Source organism: Hemitrygon akajei, chromosome 24, assembly GCF_048418815.1.
Source record: "Hemitrygon akajei chromosome 24, sHemAka1.3, whole genome shotgun sequence".
Lineage (NCBI taxonomy): Eukaryota > Metazoa > Chordata > Chondrichthyes > Myliobatiformes > Dasyatidae > Hemitrygon > Hemitrygon akajei.
Window position 1 is genome coordinate 37,878,158 of NC_133147.1, and position 23,852 is coordinate 37,902,009.

At 50.8% G+C, this 23,852-nt stretch overlaps 1 protein-coding gene across 14 annotated transcripts in view; it reads right to left on the reverse strand.

The window, feature by feature from the left end:
- Positions 1 to 21,150, reverse strand: part of LOC140716017 (protein kinase C alpha type-like) — a 176,071-nt gene extending 154,921 nt beyond the window's left edge. For 13 of the 14 annotated variants that reach the window (XM_073028668.1, XM_073028666.1, XM_073028667.1 and 10 more), the window contains exons 1-7: positions 21,043 to 21,150; positions 18,934 to 19,065; positions 16,164 to 16,320; positions 10,704 to 10,838; positions 2,266 to 2,362; positions 2,094 to 2,153; positions 1,187 to 1,252 (exon numbers count right to left, since the gene is read on the reverse strand). In XM_073028668.1, the coding sequence (XP_072884769.1) occupies positions 1,187 to 1,252; positions 2,094 to 2,153; positions 2,266 to 2,362; positions 10,704 to 10,838; positions 16,164 to 16,320; positions 18,934 to 19,065; positions 21,043 to 21,055 (660 nt within the window). In that variant the 5' untranslated portion in view covers positions 21,056 to 21,150. The remainder of the gene's footprint in view (positions 1 to 1,186; positions 1,253 to 2,093; positions 2,154 to 2,265; positions 2,363 to 10,703; positions 10,839 to 16,163; positions 16,321 to 18,933; positions 19,066 to 21,042) is intronic. The other variant, XM_073028665.1, reaches the window with a different exon arrangement.
- Between the last annotated feature and the right edge of the window lie 2,702 nt (positions 21,151 to 23,852).

The window sequence follows — 23,852 nt, forward strand, 5'->3', positions numbered from 1 at the left end:
GGGGTCAGACACAGAGTGAATCTCCCTCCACGCCGTCCCATCACACACTCCCGGGGTCAGACACAGAGTGAATCTCCCTCCACACCGTCCCATCACACACTCCCGGGGTCAGACACAGAGTGAATCTCCCTCCACGCCGTCCCATCGCACACTCCCGGGGTCAGACACAGAGTGAAACCCCCTCCACACCGTCCCATCACACACTCTCGGGGTCAGACACAGAGTGAAGCTCCCTCCACACTGTCCCATCACACACTCCCAGGTTCAGACATAGAGTGAAACCCCCTCCACACCGTCCCATCACACACTCCCGGGGTCAGACACAGAGTGAAGCTCCCTCCACACCGTCCCATCACACACTCCCGGGGTCAGACACAGAGTGAAGCTCCCTCCACACCGTCCCATCACACACTCCTGGGGTCAGACACAGAGTGAATCTCCCTCCACACCGTCGCATCACACACTCCCGGGGTCAGACACAGAGTGAATCTCCCTCCACACCGTCCCATCACACACTCCCGGTGTCAGACACAGAGTGAATCTCCCTCCACACCGTCCCGGGGTCAGACTCCCTCCACACTCCCGGGGTCAGACAGAGAGTGAGACTCTGTACTTACCGGTGAGTTAAATCCCCTCTGGTTTGGGACTGACGGACCTTGATATTGAGGATGGGGGAATATGGGCTGAAAAATGATGTAAACATAAGTTTGAAAATGAGAGTGGTTTCATTGTGAAATTCACCCGGTGATCACCCCTGTGCAGTGGGACAGAGACTGGGGAGAGGGGGTGTTCCCACCTTCAGGTGAGTGTGAGGTCAAGTGTAGGGTAGTGAGGGGATTTGGGGGAAGAGAAAGGGGAGGGAGAGTGAGGGGAAAGAGCAGAAGGGCAAAGGGAATGGGAGGGAGACATGGAAAGAGGGTAATGGAGAGACAGAGAGAAAAAGAAAGAAATATATGATCTACACAACTCAGTCCACACAGTTCCATCACACACGCCCGGGGTCAGACCCAGAGTGAAGCTCCCTCCATACCGTCCCATCACACACTCCCGGAGTCAGATACAGAGTGAAACTCCCTCCACACCGTCCCATCACACAGTCCCGGGGTCAGACAGAGAGTGAATCTCCCTCCACACCGTCCCATCACACACTCCCGGGGTCAGACAGAGAGTGAGACTCTGTACTTACCGGTGAGTTAAATCCCCTCTGGTTTGGGACTGACGGATCCTGATGTTGAGGACGGGGAGATATGGGCTGAAAAATGATGTAAACATAAGTTTGAAAATGAGAGTGTTTTGTTGTGAAATTCATCCGGTGATCACCCCTGTGCAGTGGGACAGAGAGTTTTTAGAAGTAAGTGATTAATAGAGGGGGTTGTGAGCGTTTTTGAGTGAATGAGAGCACAATATGAAGATATTGTGAGGGATTGAGAGTGAGTGTGTGGGAGAGATAGAGAGAGATTGTGACAAAGAGCAATATGGAGGTCTTTGTATTGCGTGCTTTAGTGACTGTACATCTGAGAATGAACAGACTGTTTATTGGTGTGTGTGTGTGTGTGTGTGTGTGTGTGTGTGTGTGTGTGTGTGTGTGTGTGTGTGTGTGTGTGTGTGTGTGTGTGTGTGTGAGACTGTCTGCTGTGAGTGTGTGTGTGTGTGTATGTGTGTGTGTGTGAGTGTGTGAGTGTGTGTGTGTGTGTGAGTGTGGGAGTGTGTGTGTGTGTGTGTGAGTGTGTGTGTGTGTGTGAGTGTGTGAGTGTGTGTGTGTGTGTGTCTGTGTGTGAGTGTGTGTGTGTGTGTGAGTGTGTGAGTGTGTGTGTGTGTGTGTGTGTGTGTGTGTGTGTGAGTGTGTGTGTGTGTGTGAGTGTGTGAGTGTGTGTGTGTGTGTGAGTGTGTGTGTGTGTGTGAGTGTGTGAGTGTGTGTGTGTGTGTGTCTGTGTGCACGGTGCCTGTGTGTGTGTGTGCACGGTGCCTGTGTGTGTGTGTACTTGTGTGTGTCTGTGTGTGTGTCTGTGTCTGTGTGTGTGTCTGTGTGTGTGTCTGTGTCTGTGTGTGTGTCTGTGTCTGTGTGCCTGTATCATTTAGTGTAGGTGATTTACCTGGGTCTGCGCACTGTCCTGTGTGTCCGCACTTTGTTCTCGTGTCCTGCGCATCATCGTCTGTGGGGGGAAGTGACACACTGAGACAGACAGACAGCAAGTGGGGAATGACAGGGTGGGGACAGGAATTGTGACTGGGTTCCTCCTGTGCGGAGGAGAGGGGATGCATTACCTCCAGCTTTTTACACAGCTCAGCCTGGTCCTCAGCCGAATCCGAAACCACAGGGACATTGAAATATTCTCCCTCTTCCTGGGTCAGCAGCTTAAACCTGGGGGTTGGAGACAGTGGGGACAGGGCAAGGGGGTTGGGGGGGGAACAGAGGGGAGAGAGGGAAAGAGAGAGGGGAGAGGTGAGAGTGGATGGAAATGGAGAGGCAGAGGGGGAGAGGGGTAAAGCAGGGGGTTGAGAGATTGGGAGACGGGAGAGAGAGAAAGAGAGAGGGGGAGAGGTGAGAGTGGATGGAAACGGAGAGGCAGAGGGGGAGAGGGGTAAAGCAGGGGGTTGAGAGATTGGGAGAGAGGGGAGAGAGGGAAAGAGAGAGGGGGAGAGGTGAGAGTGGATGGAAACGGAGAGGCAGAGGGGAAGAGGGGTAAAGCAGGGGGTTGAGAGATTGGGAGAGAGGGGAGAGCAGGGAAGAGAGAGGGGGGATGGAGCGTAGGAATGAGGGTGTGTGAGGGGAGGACAGAGGGAAGGGGTGGGAATGATGTCTGATTAGATTGCCTTGTTGTTACATATTTGTTGCATGCACAATTGCCTGTTTTGTGCTACTTTGGCCCAAGTTTGTCACACATTCGACCTTCGTCTGGGTGCTGCTGTTTCATCAGAGTTTCTGCCATGTTTGATGAGCTTTGATCATACTGTGGTTAGATTTCGGCAGTGCTTTGACTGAGAGATGTTTGAGCTAAGTTTCATGTTCGATCCATGTTCGGCCGTATTATGTCTATGTAAACTCATGTAAGTCCATGTTCTGTTCACTTACGTGTTCTGTCCAGACACCAGGTTGTGTTTGCTCCATTTGAATGTCAAGGTTGGGACATGTTCAGTAAACATTCAGGTTGTGTACAGTTTGCCTGTGCTGCATTTGAAGTTCAGGTTTGTGATGTGTTCGGTAAGAGTTCAGACCATGTACAGTTTGCGTTTGGTGCATTTGAAGGTCAGGTTTGGGATGTGTTCGGTAAGAGTTCAGACCGTGTACAGTTTGCGTTTGGTGCATTTGAAGGTCAGGTTTGGGACGTGTTCAGGCCGTGTACAGTCTGTGTTTGGTCAGTTTGGACATCAGCTTTGAGAAGTTTTCGGTAAGTGCTCAGTCCATGAGCAGTCTGCGTTTCGCCCGTTTAAAGGTGGGGCTTGGGACATGTCCAGGCCATGTACAGACTGTCCGTTTGAATGCTGGGTTAGGGACGTGTTCAGTAAGCATTCAGGTGGTGTGCGGTCTGTGTTTGGGACATTTGAGTTCCGGTTTAGAAACATAGAAAACCTACAGCACAATAGAGGCCGTTCAGCCCACAAAGCTGTGCTGAACATGTCCCTACCTTAGAAATTACTAGGCTTACCCATAGCCCTCTATTTTTCTAAGCTCCATGTACCCAACCAAAGTCTCTTAAAAGACCCTATCGTATCCGCCTCCACCACCGTTGCTGGCAGCCCATTCCACGCACTCACCACTCTCTGAGTAAAAAACTTACCCCTGACATCTCCTCTGTACCTACTCCCCAGCACCTTAAACCTGTGTCCTCTTGTGGCAACCATTTCAGCCCTGGGAAAAAGCCTCTGACTATCCACATGATCAATGCCTCTCATCATCTTATACACCTCTATCAGGTCACCTCTCATCCTCCATCGCTCCAAAGAGAAAAGGCCGAGTTCACTCAACCTGTTCTCATAAGGTATGTTCCCCAATCCAGGCAACATCCTTGTAAATCTCCTCTGCACCCTTTCTATGGCTTCCATATTCTTCCTGTAGTGAGGTGACCAGAACTGAGCACAGTACTCCAAGTGGGGTCTGACCAAGGTCCTATATAGCTGCAACATTATCTCTGGACTCCTAAATTCAATCCCATGATTGATGAAGGCCAATATACCGTATGCCTTCTTAACCACAGAGTCAACCTGTGCAGCTGCTTTGAGTGTCCTATGGACTTGGACACCAAAATTCCTCTGATCCTCCACACTGTCTTACCATTAATACTATATTCTGCCATCGTATTTGACCTACCAAAATGAACCACCTCACACTTATCTGGGTTGAACTCCATCTGCCACTTCTCAGCCCAGTTTTGCATCCTATCGATGTCCTGCTGTAACCTTTGACAGCCCTCTACACTATCCACAACACCTCCAACATTTGTGTCATCAGCAAACTTATTAACCCATCCATTCACTTCCTCATCCAGGTCATTTATAAAAATCACGAAGAGTAAGGGTCCTGGAACAGATCCCTGAGGCAAACCACTGGTCACCGACCTCCATGCAGAATATGACCTGTCTACAACAACTCTTTGCCTTCTGTGGGCAAGCCAGTTCTGGATCCACAAAGCAATGTCCCCTTGGATCCCATGCCTCCTTACTTTCTTAATAAGCCTTGCATGGGGTACCTTATCAAATGCCTTGCTGAAATCCATATACACTACATCTACTGCTCTTCCTTCATCAATGTGTTTAGTCACATCCTCAAAAAATTCAATCAGGCTCGTAAGGCATGACCTGCCCTTGACAAAGCCAAGCTGACTATTCCCAGTCATATTATGCCTCTCCAAATGTTCATAAATCCTGCCTCTCAGGATCTTCTCCATCAACTTACCAACCATTGAAGTAAGACTCACTGGTCTATAATTTCCTGGGCTGTTTCTACTTCCTTTCTTGAATTGTTGCAGAACAACATCTACAGCCCTCCAATCCTCCAGAACTCTCCTGTCCCCATTGATGATGCAAAGATCATCACCAGAGGCTCAGTAATCTCCTCCCTCACCTCCCACAGTAGCTGGGGTACAGCTCGTCCGGTCCTGGTGACTTATCTAACTTGATGCTTTCCAAAAGCTCCAGCAGATCCGCTTTCTTAATATCTGCATGATCAAGCCTTTCAGTTCACTGCAAGTTGTCACTATGATCACTAAGATCCTTTTCCATAGTGAGCACTAAAGTAAAGTATTTATTAAATACCTCTGCTGTTTCCTCCGGTTCCATTCACACTTTTCCACTGTCACACTTGATAGGTCCTATTCTTTCACATCTTATCCTCTTGCTCTTCACATACTTGTAGAATGCCTTGGGGTTTTCCATAATCCTGTCCACCAAGGCCTTCTCATGGCCCCTTCTGGCTCTCCTAATTTCCTTCTTAAGCTCCTTCATGTTAGCCTTATAATCCTCTGGATCTCTAACATTACCTAGCTCTCTGAACCTTGCGTAAGCTTTTCTTTTCTTCTTGACTAGATTTATTACAGCCTTTGTACACCATGGTTCCTGTACCTTACCATAACTTCCCTGTCTCATTGGAACGTACCTGTGCAGAACTCCACACAAATATCCCCTGAACATTTGCCACATTTCTTCTGTACTTTTCCCTGAGAACATCTGTTCCCAATTTATGCTTCTAAGCTCCTGCCTGATAGCCTCATAATTCCCCTTACTCCAATTAAACACTTTTCTAACTTGTCTGTTCCTATCCCTCTCCAATGCTATGGTAAAGGAGATACAGTTGTGATCACTATCTCCAAAATGGTCTCCATCTGAGAGATCTGTCACCTGACCAGGTTCATTTCCCAATCAAGTACAGTTTCTCCTCTTGTTGGTTTATCTACATATTCTGTCAAGAAACCTTCCTGAAAGCACCTAACAAACTCCACCCCATCTAAACTCCTTTCTCTGGGGAGATGCCAATTGATAACTGGGAAATTAAAATCCCCCACCACGACAAGGTTTGGGATGTGTTCAGTATGGGTTCAAGCCATGTGCAATCTGTGGTTGGTCAGTTGGAAGGTCAGGTTTGGGACATGTCAGTAAGCATTCAGGCCGTGCACGGTCTGTGTTTGTTCTGTTTGAATGTAAAGTTTCAGATGTGTTCAGTAAGGATTCAGACTGTGTACACAGTCCATGTTTGGTCCTTTTGAAGGTCGGGTTTGGGACGTGTCAGTAAGCGTTCAGGCTGTGCACAGTCTGTGTTTGGTCCATTTGAACGTCAAGTTTGGGATATATTCGTGAAGCATACAGGCTGTATATAGAGTAGCATGCAAAAGTTTGGGCACCCCTGGTCAAAATTTCTGTTACTGTGAATAGCTAAGTGAGTAAAAAAAATGACCTAATTTCCATAAAGTTAAACATGACACATTTCTTTAATATTTTAAGCAAGATTACTTTTTTATTTCCATCTTTTACAGTTTCAAAATAACAAAAAAGGAAAAGGGTCCAAAGCAAAAGTTTGGGCACACTGCATGGTCAGTACTTAGTAACCCCCCCTTTGGCAAGTATCACAGCTTGTAAACGCTTTCTGTAGCCAGCGAAGAGTCTTCCAGTTCTTGTTTGGGGGATTTTTGCCCACTCTTCCTTGCAAAAGGCTTCTACTTCTGTGATATTCTTGGGTTATCTTGCATGCACTGCTCTTTTGAGGTCTATCCACAGATTTTCAATGATGTTTAGCTCAGGAGACTATGAAGGCCATGACAAAACTTTCAGCTTACACCTCATGAGGTAGTCCATTGTGGATTTGAGGTGTGTTTAGGATCATTATCCCGTTGTAGAAGCCATCCTCTTTTCATCTTCAGCTTTTTTACAGACGGTGTGATGTTTGCTTCCAGAATTTGCTGGTATTTAATTGAATTCAGTCTTCCCTCTACCAGCGAAATGTTCCCTGTGCCACTGGCTGCAACACAAGCCCAAAGCATGATCGATGCACCCCCGTGCTTAACAGTTGGAGGGGTGTTCTTCTCATGAACTTCTGCACCCTTTTTTCTCCAAACAAACCTTTGCTCGTTGCAGCCAAAAAGTTCTATTTTAACTTCATCAGTCCACAGGACTTGTTTCCAAAATGCATCAGGCTTGTTTGGATGTTTCTTTGCAAACTTCTCATGCTGAATTTTGTGGTGAGGACACAGGAAAGGATTTCTTCTGATGACTCTTCCATGAAGGCCATATTTGTGCAGGTGTCGCTGCACAGTAGAACAGTGCACCACCACTCCAGAGTCTGCTAAATCTTTTGCAGTCAAACAGGGGTTTTGATTTGCCTTTCTAGCATCCTAGGAGCAGTTCTCTTGGAAAGTTTTCTTGTTCTTCCAGACCTCAACTTGACCTCCACCATTCCTGTTAACTGCCATTTCTTAATTACATTACGAACTGAGGAAACGGCTACCTGAAAACGCTTTGCTATCTTCTTATAGCCTTCTCCTGCTTTGTGAGCATCATTTATTTTAATTTTCAGAGTGCTAGGCAGCTGCTTAGAGGAGCCCATGGCTGCTGATTGTTGGGACAAGGTTTGAGGAGTCAGGGTATCTTTTGCATCACCTGGCCTTTCCTAACGATGACTGTGAATAAGCCATAGCCCTAACAAGCTAATTAAGGTCTGAGACCTTGGTAAAAGTTATCTGAGAGCTCAAATCTCTTGGGGTGCCTAAACTTTTGCATGGTGCTCCTTTCCTTTTTTTTCACTCTAAAGTTGTACAAAACAAAATAATATACTAATCTTGCTTAAAATGTTGAAAATAATGTTTCATCTTTAACTTTATGACTTTTGGAGCTCAGTTCATCTTCTACTCACTTAACTATTCACAGTAACAGAAATTTTGACCGGGGTGCCCCTGTGCATGCCGCTGTGTTCTGTGTTTGGTCCATTTGAAGGCGGGCTTTGGGACGTGTTCAGCCAGGGTTCAGGCCGATACAGACTGTTTGGTCTTCTTGAAGGTCATTGTTTCAAATATGTCAATAAGCATTCTGGTCTTGTACAGTCCGTGTTTGTCCGTTTGAAGGTCGGGTTGCGGACGTGTTCAATGAGGATTCAGACTGTGTACAGTTCGTGTTTGTCCGTTTTAAGGTTGGGTTTGGGACGTGTTCAGTAAGGATTCAGACTTTGTACAGCCCGTGTTTGGTGCGTTAGGAGGTTAGAGTTTGGGACGCGTTCAGTAAGGATTCAGACTTTGTACAGCCCGTGTTTGGTGCGTTAGGAGGTTAGAGTTTGGGACGCGTTCAGTAAGGATTCAGACTTTGTACAGCCCGTGTTTGGTGCGTTAGGAGGTTGGAGCTTGGGACGCGTTCAGTAAGGATTCAGACTTTGTACAGTCCGTGTTTGGTGCGTTAGGAGGTCGGAGTTTGGGACGCGTTCAGTAAGGATTCAGACTTTGTACAGCCCGTGTTTGGTGCGTTAGGAGGTCGGAGTTTGGGACGCGTTCAGTAAGGATTCAGACTTTGTACAGTCCGTGTTTGGTCCATTTGAAGGTGAGGTTTGGGATGCGTTCAGTAAGTGTTCAGGCCGAGTACAGTTTGTGTTTGGTCCATTTGGAGGTTGTGTTTGGGAAGTATTTGGGAAGCGTTCAGGTGTGTACAATCAGTGTTTGGTCCATTTGGAGGTTGTGTTTGGGACGTGTTCAGGCTGTGTACAGTCCATGTTGGGTATAGTTTTTTGCTGTTCTCAGGCCCTGTTCAGTCTGTGTTTGGACAGGTGTGAGGAATAGTTTTTTGCTGTTCTCAGGCCCTGTTCAGTCTGTGTTTGGACAGGTGTGAGGAATAGTTTTTTGCTGTTCAGTCTGTGTTCGGACAGGTGTGAGGAATAGTTTTTTGCTGTTCAGTCTGTGTTTGGACAGGTGTGAGGAATAGTTTTTTGCTGTTCAGTCTGTGTTTGGACAGGTGTGAGGAATAGTTTTTTGCTGTTCTCAGGCCCTGTTCAGTCTGTGTTCGGACAGGTGTGAGGAATAGTTTTTTGCTGTTCTCAGGCCCTGTTCAGTCTGTGTTCGGACAGGTGTGAGGAATAGTTTTTTGCTGTTCTCAGGCCCTGTTCAGTCTGTGTTTGGACAGGTGTGAGGAATAGTTTTTTGCTGTTCTCAGGCCCTGTTCAGTCTGTGTTTGTACAGGTGTGAGGAATAGTTTTTTGCTGTTCAGTCTGTGTTTGGACAGGTGTGAGGAATAGTTTTTTGCTGTTCTCAGGCCCTGTTCAGTCTGTGTTTGGACAGGTGTGAGGAATAGTTTTTTGCTGTTCAGTCTGTGTTTGGACAGGTGAGAGGAATAGTTTTTTGCTGTTCAGTCTGTGTTTGGGCAGGTGTGAGGAATAGTTTTTTGCTGTTCTCAGGCTCTGTTCAGTCTGTGTTTGGACAGGTGAGAGGAATAGTTTTTTGCTGTTCAGTCTGTGTTCGGACAGGTGTGAGGAATAGTTTTTTGCTGTTCAGTCTGTGTTCGGACAGGTGTGAGGAATAGTTTTTTGCTGTTCAGTCTGTGTTTGGACAGGTGTGAGGAATAGTTTTTTGCTGTTCAGTCTGTGTTCGGACAGGTGTGAGGAATAGTTTTTTGCTGTTCAGTCTGTGTTTGGACAGGTGTGAGGAATAGTTTTTTGCTGTTCAGTCTGTGTTTGGACAGGTGTGAGGAATAGTTTTTTGCTGTTCTCAGGCCCTGTTCAGTCTGTGTTTGGACAGGTGAGAGGAATAGTTTCTTGCTGTTCAGTCTGTGTTTGGACAGGTGTGAGGAATAGTTTTTTGCTGTTCTCAGGCCCTGTTCAGTCTGTGTTTGGACAGGTGAGAGGAATAGTTTTTTGCTGTTCAGTCTGTGTTTGGACAGGTGTGAGGAATAGTTTTTTGCTGTTCTCAGGCCCTGTTCAGTCTGTGTTCGGACAGGTGTAAGGAATAGTTTTTTGCTGTTCAGTCTGTGTTTGGACAGGTGTGAGGAATAGTTTTTTGCTGTTCAGTCTGTGTTTGGGCAGGTGTGAGGAATAGTTTGTTGCTGTTCTCAGGCCCTGTTCAGTCTGTGTTTGGACAGGTGTGAGGAATAGTTTTTTGCTGTTCAGTCTGTGTTTGTACAGGTGTGAGGAATAGTTTTTTGCTGTTCAGTCTGTGTTCGGACAGGTGTGAGGAATAGTTTTTTGCTGTTCAGTCTGTGTTCGGACAGGTGTGAGGAATAGTTTTTTGCTGTTCAGTCTGTGTTTGGACAGGTGTAAGGAATAGTTTTTTGCTGTTCAATCTGTGTTTGGACAGGTGTGAGGAATAGTTTTTTGCTGTTCTCAGGCCCTGTTCAGTCCGTGTTTTGTACCTGTTGGGTATAGTTTTTTGCTGTTCAGTCTGTGTTTGGACAGGTGTGAGGAATAGTTTTTTGCTGTTCAGTCTGTGTTTGGACAGGTGTGAGGAATAGTTTTTTGCTGTTCAGTCTGTGTTTGGACAGGTGTGAGGAATAGTTTTTTGCTGTTCAGTCTGTGTTTGGGCAGGTGTGAGGAATAGTTTTTTGCTGTTCAGTCTGTGTTTGGACAGGTGTGAGGAATAGTTTTTTGCTGTTCAGTCTGTGTTTGGACAGGTGTGAGGAATAGTTTTTTGCTGTTCAGTCTGTGTTTGGACATGTGTGAGGAATAGTTTTTTGCTGTTCAGTCTGTGTTTGGACAGGTGTGAGCCGTGTTCACTCCATGTGTGTTCTGTGGAGGAAATGCTCACCAGCTATCCACAGGGATGTTGTATAGCTCCGAGATTCCAAACGACATGGCTCCCATGAAGTCATTACGGGACGTCCGGTCCCAGTCCCAGACCTCCACCAGGAGACGGCGTTCCCGATCTGACGGCTTCAGGGAGCTGGGGGGGAAGGGGTTGCGGGGGAGGGGAGAGAGAGGGAGGGAGAGAGAAAGAGAGGGGGATGGGGAGTTGGTGATGGAGAGAAAAATAAGGAGAGAATGTGGGGAGAGAGGAAATGATCCAGCAGGAGAGAGGGGGTGAGAAATGGGGAGGAGACAGGGCAAGAGAGAGGTGGGCAGATAGAGGGGGTGTGAGGGAGAGAGTAGGAGGGGGAGAGATGGTGAAGAGAGGAGATCGGGTGAATCAGGAACAGAGAGGGGTAGTGTGAGAAGAGAGGAAAGAGATGATTAGAGAGGGTGAGCAAGGGGAACAAAAGCAGGAGGGTCAGGGGACAGAGAAGGGGAAATGGTAAAGAGCGAGGAAGAGATAGGGTGAGGGGGAGAGAAAGGGGAGAGATAGACAAGTGGGGGAGTGGGGAGAGAGGGATTGGAGAGATGGGGAAGAAGTGGAAAATTTTCAAATGAGTCATGAACCATGGGACGCAACTTTGCTTCTCCACACTTTCTACCCACTCCCCTCTCCTTCACACTCTCTCTCTCTCTCTCCCCTCCTCAGTCCTTCTTCCCACTCTCTCCCCACTCCACACCACCCAACACTCTCTCCCCACACCTCTGCTTCTCCGCACTCTCTCTACCAACTCACCTGTCCTTAACATCACTCACAGGTCCTTTTCTGCCCACTACCCACTAACTCCACATTCACGTGCCCCTCTCCCTACTCAGCTTTCCTTCACCCTTCTCACTCCTGACTCACCTGTTCATCTCCCCACTGAATCCCAACTCACCTGTCCTTTTCCCCACTCACCGATCCTCCCCACTGACCCATCCATTCCCCACTCACCTGTCCTTCTCCCTACTCACCTGTCATTTCCCCACTCACCTGTCCTTTCCCCACTCACCTGTCATTTCCCAGCTAACCTGTCCTTTCCCCACTCACCTGTCCTCCCTACTCACCTGTCCTTCTCCCCACTCACCTGTCCTCCCTACTCACCTGTCATTTCCTCACTCACCTGTCCTTTCCCTACTCACCTGTCATTTCCCCACTCACCTGCCCTCCCTACTCACCTGTCCTTCTCCCCACTCACCTGTCCTTTCCCCACTCACCTGTCCTCCCCACTCACCTGTCCTCCCCACTCACCTGTCCTTCTCCCCACTCACCTGTTATTTCCCCACTCACCTGCCCTCCCTACTCACCTGTCCTTTCCCCACTCACCTGTCCTTTCCCCACTCACCTGTCCTCCCCACTCACCTGTCCTCCCCACTCACCTGTCCTTTCCCCGCTCACCTGTCCTTTCCCCACTCACCTGTCCTCCCCACTCACCTGTCCTTCTCCCCACTCACCTGTCCTTTCCCCGCTCACCTGTCCTTTCCCCACTCACCTGTCCTTCTCCCCACTCACCTGTCCTTTCCCCACTCACCTGTCCTCCCTATTCACCTGTCCTTCTCCCTGTTCACCTGTCCTTCTCCGTACTCACCTGTCCTTCTTCCAACTCACCTGTCCTTTCCCACTCACCTGTCATTTCCCTACTCACCTGTCCTTCTCCCTACTCACCTGCCATTTCCCCACTCACCTGTCCTTCTCCCTAGTCATCTGTCCTTCTTCCCACTCACCTGTCCTCCCCCTCACCTGTCCTTTCCCTGCTCACCTATCATCCCTATTCACCTGTCCTTTCCCTGCTCACCTGTCCTCCCCACTCACCTGTCCTTCTCCCCACTCACCTGTCCTTTCCCCGCTCACCTGTCCTTTCCCCACTCACCTGTCCCCCCCACTCACCTGTCCTTCTCCCCACTCACCTGTCCTTTCCCCGCTCACCTGTCCTTCTCCCCACTCACCTGTCCTTTCCCCACTCACCTGTCCTTCTCCCCACTCACCTGTCCTTTCCCCACTCACCTGTCCTCCCTATTCACCTGTCCTTCTCCCTGTTCACCTTTCTTCTCCGTACTCACCTGTCCTTCTCCCAACTCACCTGTCCTTTCCCACTCACCTGTCATTTCCCTACTCACCTGCCATTTCCCCACTCACCTGTCCTTCTCCCTAGTCATCTGTCCTTCCCACTCACCTGTCCTCCCCCCTCACCTGTCCTTTCCCTGCTCACCTATCATCCCTATTCACCTGTCCTTTCCCTGCTCACCTGTCCTCCCCACTCACCTGTCCTTCTCCCCACTCACTTGTCCTTTCCCTGCTCACCTGTCCTTTCCCCACTCACCTGTCCTCCCCACTCACCTGTCCTTTCCCCGCTCACCTGTCCTTTCCCCACTCACCTGTCCTCCCCACTCACCTGTCCTTTCCCCGCTCACCTGTCCTTATCCCCACTCACCTGTCCTTTCCCCGCTCACCTGTCCTTTCCCCATTCACCTGTCCTCCCTATTCACCTGTCCTTCTCCCTGTTCACCTGTCCTTCTCCGTACTCACCTGTCCTTCTCCCAACTCACCTGTCCTTTCCCACTCACCTGTCATTTCCCTACTCACCTGCCATTTCCCCACTCACCTGTTCTTCTCCCTAGTCATCTGTCCTTCTCCCCACTCACCTGTCCTTTCCCCACTCACCTGTCCTCCCTATTCACCTGTACTTCTCCCTGTTCACCTGTCCTTCTCCATACTCACCTGTCCTTCTCCCAACTCACCTGTCCTTTCCCACTCACCTGTCATTTCCCTACTCACCTGTCCTTCTCCCTACTCACCTGCCATTTCCCCACTCACCTGTCCTTCTCCCTAGTCATCTATCCTTCTTCCCACTCACCTGTCCTCCCCCTCACCTGTCCTTTCCCTGCTCACCTATCATCCCTATTCACCTGTCCTTTCCCTGCTCACCTGTCCTCCCTACTCACCTGTCCTTTCCCCATTCACCTGTCCTTCTCCCTACTCACCTGTAATTTCACCACTTACCTGTCCTTTCCCTACTCACCTGTCCTTCTCCCCACTCACCTGTCCTTCTCCCCTATCACCCATCCTTCTCCCTACTCACCTGTAATTTCCCCACTTAACTGGCCTTTCCCTACTCCTACTGCTATTTATATAGCAGTAGAAGGATCAGTCTGAGTCAGCATGAATTTATGAAGGGAAAATCATGCTTGACTAATCTTCTGGAGTTTTTTGAGGATGTAATTATGAAAATGGACAAGGGAGAGCCAGTGGATGTAGTGTACCTGGACTTCCAGAAAGCTTTTGATACAGTCCCACATAGGAGATTAGTGGGCAAAATTAGGGCACATGGTATTGGGGGCAGAGTACTGACATGGATTGAAAATTGGCTGGCTGACAGGAAACAAAGAGTAGTGATTAACGAGTCCCTTTCGGAATGGCAGGCTGTGACCAGTGGGGTACCACAAGGTTCGGTGCTGGGACCACAGCTGTTTACAATATACATTAATGATTTAGATGAAGGGATTAAAAGTAACTTTAGCAAATTTGCTGATGACACAAAGCTGGGTGGCAGTGTGAAGCGTCAGGAGGATGTTATGAGAATGCAGGGTGACTTGGACAGGTTGGGTGAGTGGGTAAATGTATGGCAGATGCAGTTTAATGTGGATAAATGTGAGGTTAAATGTGAGGAAGGCAGATTACTATCTAAATGGAATCAAGTTAGGAAAAGGGGAAGTACAACGAGATCTAGGTGTTCTTGTACATCAGTCAATGAAAGCAAGCATGCAGGTACAGTAGGCAGTGAAGAAAGCTAATGGCATGCTGGCCTTTATAACAAGAGGAATTGAGTATAGGAGTAAAGAGGTCCTTCTGCAGCTGTACAGGGCCCTGGTGAGACCCCACCTGGAGTATTGTGAGCAGTTTTGGTCTCCAAATCTGAGGAAGGACATTCTTGCTATTGAGGGAGTGCAGTGTAGGTTCACAAGGTTAATTCCCGGAATGGCGTGACTGTCACATGTTGAAAGATTGGAGTGACTGGGCTTGTATACACTGGAATTTAGAAGGATGAGAGAGGATCTGATTGAAACATATAAGATTATTAAGGGATTGGACACACTGGAGGCAGGAAGCATGTTCCCGCTGACGGGTGAGTCCAGAACTAGAGGCCACAGTTTAAGAATAAGGGGTAGGCCATTTAGAACAGAGATGCGGAAAAACCTTTTCACCCAGAGAGTGGTGGATATGTGGAATGCAGAAGGCATTCCCCATATCCCCACTCCCCAGAAGGCAGTGGAGGCCAAGTCTCTGGATGCATTCAAGAGAGAGTTAGATAGAGCTCTTATAGATAGCAGGGTCAAGGGATATGGGGAGAGGGCAGGAACGGGGTACTGATTGTGTATGATCAGCCATGATCACAGTGAATGGAGGTGCTGGCTAGAAGGGTCAAATGGCCTACTCCTGCACCTGCTGTCTATTGTCTATTGTCATTTCCCCACTTACCTGACCTTTCCCTACTCACCTGTCCTCCCCACTCAACTGTCCTTCTCCCCGCTCACCTGTCCTTCTCCCCTATCACCCATCCTTCTGCCTACTCACCTGTCATTTCCCCACTCACCTGACATATCTGCACTCACTCTCGTTTGACTATCACTCTCCTTCCCCACTTTGTGCCCCTTCTCCGCGGTTCCTGCTTCTTCCTCTCTCAAAGTGAAAGGAAATTCCTTATCAAAGTACATATACGTCACCATATACAATCCTGAGATTCATTTCCTTCTGGGCACTTACAGGAAAATAAAGAAATAAAGCAGATGTTTATGAAAAGCAAAGACTGACATTGCACAGAAGTATGATCATACAAAGAAAAATAATATTGAGAACATGAGATGGAAAATTCTGAAAGTGTGTCCATAGGTTATGGGAACAGTTCTGTGACGAAGTGATGTTATCCCTCGGTTCAGAGCCTGATTGTCAAGGGGTAAAACTGTTCCTGGACCTGATGGTGTGAGTCCTGAGGCTCCTGTACCTCCTGCCTGAAAGCAGCAGTGAGAGGAGAGCATGGCCTGGGAGGTGAGTGCTGCTTTCCTGCCATAATGTCGATGTGAGGAGTGGTGGGGAGAGCGTTCCTGTGATAGTCTGGGCTTCATTCACCGCTCTTTGTAGGGTTTTCATTGGTGCTTCCATGCCAGGCTGAGATGCAGCCACTCTCCACTACACGTCTATGCAAAGTTTGTCACAGTTTTAGATGTCATGCCAAATCTTGGCAAAATTTCAAGAACGTAGAGGCACTGCAGTACTTTGTGATGCACTTACATGCTGCGTCCAGATCAGGTCCTCTAGATTGATAACACTGAGGAATTTAAAGTTATCGACACTCTCCCCCACCTTTCCCCTCTCTCTGTCCTGCCCTTCTCTCCCTCTCCCTCCTCCCACAGCCCTCCCTGTAGGTGCTGAGTTGACCCTCACAAGGTGAAGGACTCGTTCCAGATGGGGTTGAGGGTTGACCGGATCGTACGGGTCTTTTGTTTACTTTGTCCTTTGGGGTCTGGGATCAACTTGAGCTTCACATAGGGATCTGAGAGTCCATTTGGATCCATCGGGATCAAATTCCGGGCTTCACCAACTGTGGGGGGAGAAGAGAGAATGGGGAAGAGGGGGCAGAGAGAGGGGTTGGGGAAAACGGGAGAGGGAAGGGGAGGGAGAAGCAGGAGAAAGAGCGGGTGAAGAGAGAGGTGGCAGAAAGAAAGGGGGAGGGTGAGAGAGAGTGTGATGGGGAGAGAGAACAAGTGAGGGGAGAGCGTGGGGAGAGTGACAAGGAAGGGGGAGAGAAAGGAGAGGGGAGAGGGGGAAGGAATGGGGAGAGAAGGGAAAGTGGGGCAAGAGAGAGGGGTGAGGAGTGGGGATAGAGTGGGAGAGGGGAGAGGATGGTAAGAGATGGGGAGAGAGGGGGAGAGAAGGTGGGGAAGAAGAGGTGGGATGAGAGTTGAGGAGATTGAGCTCCCTCACTGCCCCCTCTAGAGACCGGGGTACCCCGCCCACCTCTCACTGCCCCCTCTAGAGACCCGGGTACCCCGACCACCCCCTCACTGCCCCCTCTAGAGACCCGGGTACCCCGACCACCCCTCACTGACCCCTCTAGAGACCCGGGTACCCCGACCACCACATCACTGAGCCCCTCTAGAGACACAGGTAACCCGACCACCCCCTCACTGCCCCCCTCTAGAGACCTGGGTACCCCGACCACCCCCTCACTGACACCTCTAGAGACCCGGATACCCCGACCACCCCCTCACTGACCCCTCTAGAGACCCGGGTACCCCGACCACCCCCTCACTGCCCCCCTCTAGAGACCTGGGTACCCCGACCACTCCCCCCACTGACCACTCTAGAGACCCGGGTACCCCGACCACCCTCTCACTGACCCCTCTAGAGACCCGGATACCCCGACCACCCCCTCACTGACCCCTCTAGAGACCCGGGTACCCCAACCACCCCCTCACTGACCCCTCTAGAGACCCGGGTACCCCGACCACTCCCCCCACTGACCACTCTAGAGACCCGGGTACCCCGACCACACCCTCACTGCCCCCTCTAGAGACCCGGGTACCCCGACCACCCCCTCACTGACCCCACTAGAGACCCGGGTACCCCAACCACCTCTGCACTGCCCCCTCTAGAGACCCGGGTACCCCGACCAACCCCTCACTGACCCCTCTAGAGAACCAGGAACCCCGACCACCCCCTCACTGACCCCTCTAGAGACCCGGGTACCTCGACCACCCCCTCACTGCCCCCTCTAGAGACCCGGGTACCTCGACCACCCCCTCACTGACCCCCTCTAGAGACCCGGGAACCCCGACCACCCTCTCACTGACCCCTCTAGAGACCCGGGTACCCTGACCACCCCTCACTGACCCCTCTAGAGACCCGGGTACCCCGACCACCCCCTCACTGCCCCCTCTAGAGACCCGGGTACCCCGACCACCCCCTCACTGCCCCCTCTAGAGACCCGGGTACCCCGACCACCCCCTCACTGACCCCTCTAGAGACCCGGGTACCCCGACCACCACATCACTGCCCCCCTCTAGAGACCTGGGTACCCCGACCACCACATCACTGACCCCTCTAGAGACCCGGGTACCCCGACCACCCCCTCACTGACCCCTCTAGAGACCTGGGTACCCCGACCACCCCCTCACTGACCCCTCTAGAGACCCGGGTACCCCGACCACCACATCACTGCCCCCCTCTAGAGACCTGGGTACCCCGACCACCACATCACTGACCCCTCTAGAGACCCGGGTACCCCGACCACCCCCTCACTGACCCCTCTAGAGACCTGGGTACCCCGACCACCCCCTCACTGACAACTCTAGAGACCTGAGTACCCCGACCACCCCCTCACTGACACCTCTAGAGACCCGGCTACCCCGACCACCCCCTCACTGACCCCTCTAGAGACCCGGGTACCCCGACCACCCCTCACTGACCCCTCTAGAGACCCGGGTACCCCGACCACACCCTCACTGCCCCCTCTAGAGACCCGGGTACCCCAACCACCCCCTCACTGACCCCTCTAGAGACCCAGGTACCTCGACCACCCCCCTCACTGCCCCCTCTAGAGACCCGGGTACCTCGACCACCCCCTCACTGACCCCCTCTAGAGACCCGGGAACCCCGACCACCCTCTCACGGACCCCTCTAGAGACCTGGGTACCGCGACCACCCCCCTCACTGCCCCCTCTAGAGACCCGGCTACCCCGACCACCCCCTCACTGACTCTTCTAGAGACCCGGGTACCCCAACCACCCCCTCACTGCCCCCTCTAGAGACCCGGCTACCCCGACCACCCCCTCACTGACCGCTCTAGAGACCCGGTTACCCTGACTACCCCCTCACTGACCCCTCTAGAGAACCGGCTACCCCGACCACCCCCTCACTGAACCCCTCACTGCCCCCTCTAGATATCCGGGTACCCTGACCACCCCCTCACTGACCCCATCTAGAGACCCGGGTACCCCGACCACCCTCTCACTGACCCCACTAGAGACCCGGGTACCCCAACCACCTCTGCACTGCCCCCTCTAGAGACCCGGGTACCCCGACCAACCCCTCACTGACCCCTCTAGAGAACCAGGAACCCCGACCACCCCCTCACTGACCCCCTCTAGAGCCCCGGGTACCCCGACCACTCCCTCACTGACCCCACTAGAGACCCGGGTACCTAGAGACAAACCTGTGACGTGAAGCTCATTGTCAGCGTGGATCTCACACTGGAGGTGAATTCGACCTCGCCTCTCAGTGTGGTCCATACCACACAGGCTGGGCACGTTGTTCACACAGCGCTTGTGTATGTTCATCTCACAGCCTGCAACGAACAGGGGGATTACATCCCACAAGCTGAAACGAAGGGGGGGATTGCATCTCACAGGATGGAACAAATGGGGGGATTACATCGCACAGGCTGAAATGAACGGGTAGATTACATCGCACAGGCTGAAACAAACAGGGGGATTACATCTCACAGGCTGAAACGAACAGGGGGATTACATCTCACAGCCTGAAACGTACGGGTGGATTACATCTCACAGGCTGAAACGAACAGGGGGATTACATCTGACAGGCTGAAACGAACAGGGGGATTACATCTCACATGCTGAAACGAACAGGGGGATTATATCTCACAGGCTGAAACGAACAGGGGGATTATTTCTCACAAGCTGAAACGAACAGGGGGATTACATCTCACAGGCTGAAACGAAGGGGGGGATTACATCTCACAGGCTGAAACGAATAGGGGGATTACATCACACAGCCTGAAACGAACAGGGGGATTACATCGCACAGGCTGAAACGAACGGGTGGATTATATCGCACAGGCTGAAAGGAACAGGAGGATTATATCTCACAGGCTGAAACGAACAGGGGGATTATATCTCACAGGCTGAAACGAACAGGGGGATTACATCGCACAGGCTGAAATGAACAGGGGGATTACATCTCACAGGCTGAAACAAACGGGGGGATTATATCTCACAGGCTGAAAAGAACAGGGGATGACATCTCACAGGCTGAAACGAACAGGGGGATTATATCGCACAGGCTGAAACGAACAGGGGGATTACATCTCACAGGCTGAAATGAACAGGGGGATTATATCTCACAGGCTGAAACAAACAGGGGGATTACATCTCACATGCTGAAACGAACAGGTGGATTATATCCCACAGCCTGAAACAACAGGGGGATTACATCGCACAGGCTGAAAAGAACAGGGGGATTACATCTCACAGCCTGTATCGAATGGGGCGGGGGGTATTACATCTCACAGGCTGAAATGAAAATGGGCATTACATCTCACAGGCTGAAACAAACAGGGGGATTACATCACACAGCCTGAAACGAACAGGGGGATTACATCGCACAGGCTGAAACGAACAGGGGGATTACATCTCACAGGCTGAAACGAACAGGGGGATTACATCTCACAGGCTGAAATGAATGGTGGTGATATTTAACAGGCTGAAATGAACGGGCTGGCGATTGAATCTCACAGGCAGAAACGAACGTGCGGGTGATTACATCTCACAGTCTGGAAATGCATGCGGGTCTCGGAATTACAGCTCACAGTCTAGTAACACACGGGGAGGGGGTGACTACATCTCAATCGAGGAATGCACGTGGGTGAGTATAACATGTCACAGCGCAGGGACGTGCGGGCGGCGGCTGGAAACATCGGCCGGAAAGGCATTCTGCATTTTTGTACGTGTGTATGAGTGACAGAGAGAGAGTTGGTGAGTCTGTGCATCTGTGTGTGTGTTTGTGTAACTGTGCGTGTGCTTCTGTGTGTTTGTTTTTATGTGTGTGAGTGTGTGTCAGTGAGTGGAAACTGTGTGTGAGGGTTAAACCTCTCTGACAGCAAACAGTCTGGTGTGTGTGTTTGTGTTACTGTGAGTGTGTGTTTATGTGTGTGAGTGTGTGTCAGTGAGTAGAAACTGTTAAACCTCTCTGACAGCAAACAGTCTGGTGTGTGTGTTTGTGTTACTGTGAGTGTGTGTTTATGTGTGTGAGTGTGTGTCAGTGAGTAGAAACTGTTAAACCTCTCTGACAGCAAACAGTCTGGTGTGTGTGTTTGTGTTACTGTGAGTGTGTTAGTCTGTGAGTGTCAGTGACAGAAAGAGAGTGGGACTGTCTTCGCATCTGTGTCGGTGTGGGTGTAATTCCGAGCGTCGGTGTGTGTGTGTGTCAGAGAGAACGTGCGAGGGCGGTAGGATGGTGGGTGAGCGCTTTGTGATGCTGTGGGGTGCAAGATAGAGGACCAGAAAACGGGAAATCCGGGACTCACTGTTACACTTCATCCCCTGGTGCACCAGCCCGTACAAGAGTGAGCCGCAGTGGTCGCAGAATGTGGGGCTGCTGTACGTGTGAACTTTAAACTTGTGCTTATTCCGGGGATCCTAGAGAGAATAAAATTAATTGAAAAATCACCAGAAGAACAGTGAGCGTAACAACCTCTCCAGACCAGAACACACAGCTGTAACCTCTCGCTGTCTGACTGCACTCCAAGTGAACGGATCATTGTAATCTCTCCCCGTGTGAGGGTTCCCCATGTGGACAGTGACTGTTGTAATCTCTCCCCGTGTGAGGGTTCCCCATGTGAACAGTGACTGTTGTAATCTCTCCCCGTGTGAGGGTTCCCCATGTGAACAGTGACTGTTGTAATCTCTCCCCGTGTGAGGGTTCCCCATGTGGACAGTGACTGTTATAATCTCTCCCCGTGTGAGGGTTCCCCATGTGGACAGTGACTGTTGTAATCTCTCCCCGTGTGAGGGTTCCCCATGTGAACAGTGACTGTTGTAATCTCTCCCCGTGTGAGGGTTCCCCATGTGAACAGTGACAGTTGTAATCTCTCCCCGTGTGAGGGTTCCCCATGTGAACAGTGACTGTTGTAATCTCTCCCCGTGTGAGGGTTCCCCATGTGAACAGTGACAGTTGTAATCTCTCCCCGTGTGAGGGTTCCCCATGTGAACAGTGACTGTTGTAATCTCTCCCCGTGTGAGGGTTCCCCATGTGAACAGTGACTGTTGTAATCTCTCCCCGTGTGAGGGTTCCCCATGTGAACAGTGACTGTTGTAATCTCTCCCCGTGTGAGGGTTCCCCATGTGAACAGTGACAGTTGTAATCTCTCCCCGTGTGAGGGTTCCCCATGTGAACAGTGACAGTTGTAATCTCTCCCCGTGTGAGGGTTCCCCATGTGGACAGTGACTGTTGTAATCTCTCCCCGTGTGAGGGTTCCCCATGTGGACAGTGACTGTTGTAATCTCTCCCCGTGTGAGGGTTCCCCATGAGAACAGTGACTGTTGTAATCTCTCCCCGTGTGAGGGTTCCCCATGTGAACAGTGACTGTTGTAATCTCTCCCCGTGTGAGGGTTCCCCATGAGAACAGTGACTGTTGTAATCTCTCCCCGTGTGAGGGTTCCCCATGTGAACAGTGACAGTTGTAATCTCTCCCCGTGTGAGGGTTCCCCATGTGAACAGTGACAGTTGTAATCTCTCCCCGTGTGAGGGTTCCCCATGAGAACAGTGACTGTTGTAATCTCTCCCCGTGTGAGGGTTCCCCATGTGAACAGTGACTGTTGTAATCTCTCCCCCGTGTGAGGGTTCCCCATGTGAACAGTGACTGTTGTAATCTCGCCCCGTGTGAGGGTTCCCCATGTGGACAGTGACTGTTGTAATCTCTCCCCGTGTGAGGGTTCCCCATGTGGACAGTGACTGTTGTAATCTCTCCCCGTGTGAGGGTTCCCCATGAGAACAGTGACTGTTGTAATCTCTCCCCGTGTGAGGGTTCCCCATGTGGACAGTGACTGTTGTAATCTCTCCCCGTGTGAGGGTTCCCCATGTGAACAGTGACAGTTGTAATCTCTCCCCGTGTGAGGGTTCCCCATGTGAACAGTGACAGTTGTAATCTCTCCCCGTGTGAGGGTTCCCCATGAGAACAGTGACTGTTGTAATCTCTCCCCGTGTGAGGGTTCCCCATGTGAACAGTGACTGTTGTAATCTCTCCCCGTGTGAGGGTTCCCCATGTGAACAGTGACTGTTGTAATCTCTCCCCGTGTGAGGGTTCCCCATGTGAACAGTGACTGTTGTAATCTCTCCCCGTGTGAGGGTTCCCCATGTGAACAGTGACAGTTGTAATCTCTCCCCGTGTGAGGGTTCCCCATGTGAACAGTGACTGTTGTAATCTCTCCCCGTGTGAGGGTTCCCCATGTGGACAGTGACTGTTGTAATCTCTCCCCGTGTGAGGGTTCCCCATGTGAACAGTGACTGTTGTAATCTCTCCCCGTGTGAGGGTTCCCCATGTGATCAGTGACTGTTGTAATCTCTCCCCGTGTGAGGGTTCCCCATGTGAACAGTGACTGTTGTAATCTCTCCCCGTGTGAGGGTTCCCCATGTGAACAGTGACAGTTGTAATCTCTCCCCGTGTGAGGGTTCCCCATGTGAACAGTGACTGTTGTAATCTCTCCCCGTGTGAGGGTTCCCCATGTGATCAGTGACTGTTGTAATCTCTCCCCGTGTGAGGGTTCCCCATGAGAACAGTGACTGTTTGTAATCTCTCCCCGTGTGAGGGTTCCCCATGTGAACAGTGACTGTTGTAATCTCTCCCCGTGTGAGGGTTCCCCATGTGGACAGTGACTGTTGTAATCTCTCCCCGTGTGAGGGTTCCCCATGTGAACAGTGACTGTTGTAATCTCTCCCCGTGTGAGGGTTCCCCATGTGGACAGTGACTGTTGTAATCTCTCCCCGTGTGAGGGTTCCCCATGTGGACAGTGACTGTTGTAATCTCTCCCCGTGTGAGGGTTCCCCATGTGGACAGTGACTGTTGTAATCTCTCCCCGTGTGAGGGTTCCCCATGTGAACAGTGACTGTTGTAATCTCTCCCCGTGTGAGGGTTCCCCATGTGAACAGTGACTGTTGTAATCTCTTCCCGTGTGAGGGTTCCCCATGTGAACAGTGACTGTTGTAATCTCTCCCCGTGTGAGGGTTCCCCATGTGAACAGTGACTGTTGTAATCTCTCCCCGTGTGAGGGTTCCCCATGTGAACAGTGACTGTTGTAATCTCTCCCCGTGTGAGGGTTCCCCATGTGGACAGTGACT